This window comes from Vombatus ursinus, unplaced genomic scaffold (assembly GCF_900497805.2).
Source record: "Vombatus ursinus unplaced genomic scaffold, bare-nosed wombat genome assembly UNPS02014941.1, whole genome shotgun sequence".
Lineage (NCBI taxonomy): Eukaryota > Metazoa > Chordata > Mammalia > Diprotodontia > Vombatidae > Vombatus > Vombatus ursinus.
The window spans coordinates 6,146,221-6,153,390 of NW_020954719.1; the positions used below are offsets into that span (position 1 = coordinate 6,146,221).

Sequence of the window (7,170 nt, forward strand, 5' to 3'; positions counted from 1 at the left end):
GAAGGGGAGGGAACCGATAGGGGAGGAGGCTGGTGGAGCGGGTCCGGACTGGTGCTGGGTGAGGCCAGGCAAGCAAGCGAGAGCTTGCGTGCCTGGCGGCTGCCTGCTGTGCTCTTGCTCCCGCCTCTGAACTGCTGGCCCGGGGGGCGCCGCTAACCCCGTCTATGTCTTTTTCTGACTCCAGTGCAACGTTTCTGCTGAACGAGGTAACCACGGCCCTAAACCAGCAGGCTCTGTGGACAGGTCTGGGTGGGGGGATATCGTACAAGCTACCCTGGGCGGGGTGGAGGTACTCAGTTGGGAAAGGTAACAGCGATGGGGAGTCAGAAGACAGAGGCACCAAAGCTCGGGCGGATGGAAGAATCAATCACTGGTGTGGTCAAAGGAAAGGAAAGGGTCAGAGCAGGGGAAAACCTGGGTATTTGGACAGGGGTGGTGTATAGTTCCAGGCTGAAGAGGACTGATTGTAGAGGGGAAAAAGGCAGGCGTCAAAGTTGCCTGGGAAAGAGGGAGGACTGTCGCTAGCTGTGCCCCTCCCCCACGGTCTCCGAGGATAACCTACGAGTTACTAGGGGCTCCATCCAGATCCTGGAGGCAGCTGAGAAGGATGGTTTCCAGGGATGCCTTCAGTTTCTTCCTTGATTTCCTAATCAGTGTTGTGGGATATAAACTGCTCTGCTTTCCGGTGCACTTAAGGAAGATAGGTTGTATATTAAGGACTGCTATGCTTTCATCTCACCTGCACATCCCTCCCCCAATCCTGGCCATCCCGATCTGTGCTTTGCCCTTCTCTGGTGCCTGAACGCCTGGTAGGTGACATCTCACTAGCTGTGATATCTAATGGTGGTTAGTCATTTATTACTGAGGAAAGATCAGGGTGTTAAAGTCTGATTTTGTCCCCACTCTTTCAGCTCATTCCTCTTTTTGGGAGGGGTGTCCCTGGTTCTCTTATGCCTTCAACTTTCTCCTCTGAATCCCAGTTTGTGCTGTTCCTTCGAGAATAATAGATGTTGCTGGCAAAGTAGTTCCTAGAGGCACAGCCTGCTGCAGAATAGGGAGATTTTAGTTTGGTATGAGGCAGACATGGGGTTGTGGTGGGAAATTAAAGAGAATGAGAGGGGGTAACTCTTGGTAAAGATGTTGGCAAATCAGGGCCAAACTTGGACAAGTCATTTAGGTTCCTTAGGCAAGTTTTGCAAATTGAACATCCTCTTTCCTATTTGAAAAATGTCTCCCCCCAACTCACACACCTGATGTGTTAATGTACCCAGATTTTGAGACTTCCATGTAACAGACACAACTTGAAATCATAAAAATGTACTTCCAAGAAGCTTAATGTCTTAGAAGGAGCACTAGTTTTGGAGTGAGATAGCTTTGGTTTAAATCCAAGGTCTGGTGCTTGTCATTTTTTGTGATTTGGAAAAGTCACTTTACCTCCTGAGTTTCAATTTCTTTCCTTGTAAAATGAAAGGGTTGGACTGGATGATTTCTAAGGTCCCTTTCAACTCTAAATCCTATGATTCTAGAAAACTGCAGCATTCAATATCTTTAATATTCCTGGAGGGGCAGAGTGAACTTGAGAGAGTTCACAGAGAGGCACAGCTGTGAGTAAGGTAAACCACAGTGAGGATAGGTGTAGGTATGAAGAACGTGGACTTATTTCCTACTAAGGAATGATAATCTATGTGTTGAGGGAAACTTCTGCCACCAGTGTTCGGTTTGGGGAGGGGTACCTTTTAAGAACAAGTGGGGACTAGGCTGCTGTTAATGACACTAGAAGTCTGGTAAAACAACTGCCCTTGACAATATTCAGGCTGTTGCTATGGTCCTTGCCATCTCTCCACACTCACAGACCTTGACTATAAACCCTGATGTTTTGTTACCTCTGAATGTGCTATTTACTCCCTGGAGAAAAGAGGAACAATAAAAGACCAGGGAAGGGGCTCAAGGGAGGGACTGGCAGATCTTGTTCTAATAATCCCATTCTTCACCTCAGAGAACCTGGTGAAATTTCTCTTTGAATGAATGTATAAATGAATAAAACATGGAGATACAAATAGAAAAGTCAGATACTCTCTGCTCTCAAGGAGCTCACATTCTAATGGTGGAGACAACCCAATGGAAGGTTTCAGCAGCAAGTCAGATGGAAAAGCCCCAGGGCCCTTAGGGTCTAGGGCAAAGCAGATGTTAATGCTTCTTTCATTTCGTTTCCACTGATCTAATCCTATCAGTTTCTGATGTTGAGTTTTTGACTGTGCCAAGGAGGCAGGAACTTTCCTTTTTGAGCCTTGAGTAGCTGTGGCTGTAACACCTACAGGAGCAGTTGCCAGGCTGCATCTCCATAGGGGTTGCTTCCCAGGATGGCTGTGGGCACTGGGCTGGAAGCAGTGCTGTTCTCAGGGCTCTTGGGTTTAGGGTCCTGGGCTGTCTCCTTCAGGGTCTGAGGGTAGATGCTGGTCAAGGTGATGGTGGAGGTCTGACTTGTCTGGCACATACTACTCCCTCTATTTCCCTGGGAGTACCCTGCTACTTTCACTGCCTGTGTGTGGGGAACAAAAAAAAAAACAACAAAAAACATGTGTGGCAGTTACTTGACAGTTGCTGGGGATGGCCAGCCCCTTCCCCATAGGAGTTGCCTTCCCAGATGATGGCTTTGAGGATTTGGCTGGAAGCAGTACTGGTGCTCTGAGAGTACTGCCACTCTCAGGGTTCCTATTTCCTCTGCCTGTCAGTAGCAGTTGGTCAGCAGTTGTTGCTGGTGGTGATGAGGAAGCTGGACCACCTCCCCACAATGATTTCTCACTATATTAGTGGCTATGAGGGCTGGGCTGTAAGCAAGAGGTGTTGTGGTTAAGTCATTTTTCAGTCTTGTATCCCACTCTCCATGATTCCATTTGGGGTTTTCTTGGCAGAGATACTGGAGTGGTCCAGCTCATTTTACAGATGAGGAACTGAGGCAAACAGGGTTAAGTGACTTGCCCAGAGTCACACAGCTAGTGTCTGAGGCCAGATTTGAACTCAGGAAGAGGTCTTCATGACTCCAGGCCCAGTAGTCTATCCACTTAGCCACCTAGCTGCCCCTTTGGCGACAGCACAGCACTACTATTCCCCAGGCTCTTGTGTTCAAGGTCCTGCACTGATTCTGTCATGGTCTGAAGGGACATGGTGGTCAAGGTGGTGGTGGTGATGGTGGTTTGACTTGCCTGGCATATGCTATCTCCTGAGTTTCTGTTAGGGTGCCCTGCTACTTTCATCCTCAATTCTTCTTCGATATTCTGCTGAAAGAATATTAGAGGAAGGCTAAAGAACATTTTACAGAGCAGGGAAACTGAAGTTTGGAAAGAGGAGTCAATAACAGGAGAAGGGGGATCAGCTAGGTGGTATAGTGGATAGGTCACTGGCCCTGGAGTCAGAAGGACCTGAATTCAAATATGGCCTCGGACATTTACTAGCAGTGTGACCTTGGGCAAGTCACTTAACCCCAATTGCCTCAAAAAAAAAAAAGTCAGTAGCAGAGTTGATGTTAAAACCTAGACATCCTACATCACAAACTCTCAAACTCAGAATGTTAGAATTGGATGGGCCTTAGAATCTAGTCTAGCTAATCCAATCCCCACATTTTACAGATGAGGAAGGTGAGCCCCAGAGAGGAGACTAAGTGACTTGTCCAAGTTCACGCTTACTAGTTAGAGACAAAGGCAAAACTAGAAGCCAAGTCTCCTGATTCCTATTTTATTACTCATTTTATCACGCCATGATGTCTCTTCTCAGCCTCTTAGGGACCTCCTGGTCTCAGACTAGGTGCCCCTATTAGTTTTAAGATCCTGTCCCTTCTATCAAAAAACTGTAATACTGAGACATCTATTGGTACCTCCCACCCCACCCTCTGACTTCTATTCCCATTCCCACTATTGAAAGAGGAAGGGACATAGCAGTAGACTTTTTATAAATGCTTTTTTAGACCGAATTGGATTGACAGTCTCCTTGGTACACTCTCCTTGGGAGAAATGGAAAATGTGAAAATGAACAATTACACTCTCAGTCAAGGAGCTGGAGGTCAGAATGCATGGGTTTCTCTCTTATTTCTTCTGCCTTTCTGGATCAATTTGCTCCCTGAGGGTAGAATCCCTCAAGATGACAGTTTTGAATTTGTGTCTAGACAAACACAAATGATTTTTCTTTCTTATACTGTCCAGAGAATGGGGAAAGGAGAAAGCCAAAATGACAGAGGATCTGGAGGAGCTCCTAAATGCTTTGCATTGAAGAATGTTTTCAGAGATGTGCCACCCACCTCAATCTCTGTAGGAAGAAGGGAATTTGACATCAGCACCAGTGACTGGGTGGAAATAAGGAGGCTTACTCCTGATACCCACAGGGCATGCTAGTTTACATGCTAGTCCCAACCCCAAGCTATGCTCCTGCTTTCTTCTTCAGAGTTTAATAATCCAATTCAACACTGTTTATTAAACATCTGCTTGGTACAAGTTATGATTCTAGGTAATAGGTATGTAAAGATAGATGCAACTATGCTCTCAAGAAGCTTAATGGTTTTTAAAACTCAAAATAAGGGGAATAGGTAGCTAGCTAGCTACATACATACGCACACATACATACATATGCACTCATAGAGGGATAATTGTGATACAAGGGAAAGTATGAAAAGTGCAAAGAAGAGATCCAGGCAGAGTGTTACGAGAAATTTAACAAAAAGGAGATCACTTTCAGTTGGGGCAGATGTAGGAAGTACAATCTTGGAGAAGAAGGTACCTGAGTTGGGCCTTGAAGGAAAAGTGACTTCAACGATGGTTTCAGGAACCTTCACAGGGGCAGCCTCCCCAGTCAAGCCCTCAGCTCTGTCCGAGGTACTGAGGATGCTTTGGGAATAACCAAAGGAATAACCCTTTCCCCACGTACTTCCCAGCCTACTTTTGGGTGGGGTAAGGCAGAGAGGAGGCAATTGATTCTCACTAAGAAAAATGACTCTGTAACATTTACTGTATGCCCTCAGAGGGGCAGTGCCAAACTCATTCTAATAGTCTTTGAGTTGGATTTGGAAGTGTGGTCCTTGGCATCAACTCCTCATCCTTCAGACACCTGCTGATCTTTGAAAGGGGTGGGGAAAGGGCAAAACTGCTTGTAGGCTTTGACCTGGAATCCTCAAAACAGATTTAAAGCCCCCTCACAGGCCTTTTCTTTATGTCTTTTACTCCTTCTGTCTTTTACCCTTTTTCTTCATCCACTCCCCCCACCCCAATACACTCCTTCCTCTTGTACTCTCTAGGCCTCTCTACTTTCCAGCTCTTTCGTTTTCCTCTGCCTCCCTTTCTGCTTTGCTCTCTTTATAGTTCTCTCCTCCTTTTCTTAGCTGCCTCCTTTTCTCTCTATGTCTCTCCTCCCCTCCCCCTCAGCCCTTTGTTTCCCTGAGGAGTATTTCCTGGGTTTCTGTGTGTCTGTCTCCGCATCTTTCCTCGCCCCGCCCCACTCTCTCCCAAGCCCTCCTCCCCTTCCTTCACCCTCCCACTCCCCCACCTTCCCTTTAGCGGGATAGGTGCTTAGGGATCCACCCTACCTCTTCGCCCCCCCCACCTTCCTCTCTTCACCCCAGTCTCCCTCCCCCCAACCCCGCCCAACCTCCTTACCAGGAGCTGGGGGAGGGGGGACGCTGGTGGGCGGGCGCTATTGTTGTAGGGGCCGGAGCTGGATTCCTCAGCAGCGCTCTGGGTGGGACCAGCCTGGTGTGTGGAGAGGGCTGGGAAGAGGGAGGGGAAGGGGGTGGTCGGGGAGAGAGAGAGCTGAGATTTGAGCTCCTAGCAGCTGATCTTTTCCTCTCGCTCCCTCGTCGCCTGTCCGTCTCCCCGGGCTCCGGTGACATCTCACAGGCCCGGGCGCTGCCCTCGCTCCCTGCCCCGGGTTATCCCCTCCCTCCCCCCACCCACCCTCACCCCCGCGGCCCTGATCGCTCCCCAGTCCGGACTCCCCCATGTATGACGACTCCTACGTGCCCGGGTTTGAGGACTCGGAGGCGGTGAGTGCCCACGGCAGTGGAGGTGGGGAAGTTGGGGACATCATCACTCCTTCCCCCTCCACCTCCCATTCTGAGATAGGAAAAACATCTCTGCTGGGGGAGAGGGGAAGGGACTGTCGGAAAGCAAGGAGGATCATCTTCCCGCTGACTGTCTCTCCGTCGTCCCCCCGCCCCACCTTTAAGGGCCTGCGAACTCTGGGCTTGGGATTGGCGGGGTGGGGTGGGGGAAAGAAACCTTAGGGAAGATGAGGACAGGAGCAGAGTTAAGCTCTTGGAGATCCTGGGGCGCGGGGGGGATGGGGAAGGAAGCTTGGAGTTGGCAGCCGACCCTGAAGAGGTATTGATAGGAGGAGGGATGTCACTAAAGTAAGGGGCACTAGGGATAGGGTTAATGTGGGGTAATAGAAGGGAGGTGGGAGGACGAGCTCTATAGGATCAGTAAGACACCAGGGGCTCTGAACTACTTGGACAAGCCAGAAATAAATGGCATTGGGATTTGGATGCATTTTGGAAAGATAAGACAAGTAGGTGGATATGAAACACCTGGGAGGTGGGGTAGGTACAAGAGGATTGGGCCCCTTCTAGTCAAAACGTGTTCATGTGCCTTTTGGGAGGGATCCCCTAAAAGGGCTCCAAACTATAGAAACCTCTTCTCCTGCCCTTATCCCCAGGGCCTTTGCTTCTTTCCTGCCTTCAAAACTTCCTCTTCTCCTTACACACCTCCTGCTCAAACTCCTGATCAAAGGCTGAGACCTGAGCACTACACACATGATTGGGCTAACTGGGCCAGAGCTTGAATTGCCCACCAGACTCCTGGTGTTGCCTACACATGGCCACTTTAGTGCCAGATGACTCCTTTGCTTTCTCAGCAGAAAAAAAATCTGGGTGATGGGGCTGAGGGAGCCAGAGTATGGAGGAAGCTTTTTGCTCAGGGAAACAGGCGACCGATAAATATTTAATTTTCATCTTTGCTTTTATCTCCTGACTCTTTGGAGACAAATCAGCTCATTAGGCAAGGATTCTGGTGATCTTAGGGAGGTGAGGTGATAGGAAAAGGAGGGAATTATGCTGGGGAGGACAGAGTAAAAGGTTGGGTAACATTTTTTTTTTTTTTTTTTTTTTTTTTTTTTTTTTTTTTTTTTTTT

General features: G+C 48.5%; 1 protein-coding gene across 2 annotated transcripts in view; it reads left to right on the forward strand.

The window, feature by feature from the left end:
• Nucleotides 1-134: 134 nt before the first annotated feature.
• Nucleotides 135-7,170, forward strand: part of CACNB3 (calcium voltage-gated channel auxiliary subunit beta 3) — a 17,254-nt gene continuing 10,218 nt past the window's right edge. The window contains exon 1 of one of the 2 annotated variants that reach the window (XM_027844477.1): nt 135-206. In XM_027844477.1, coding sequence (XP_027700278.1) covers nt 165-206 — 42 coding nt within the window. In that variant the 5' untranslated portion in view covers nt 135-164. Of the gene's footprint in view, nt 207-5,937; nt 6,026-7,170 lie in introns of those variants that run through there. The other variant, XM_027844476.1, reaches the window with a different exon arrangement.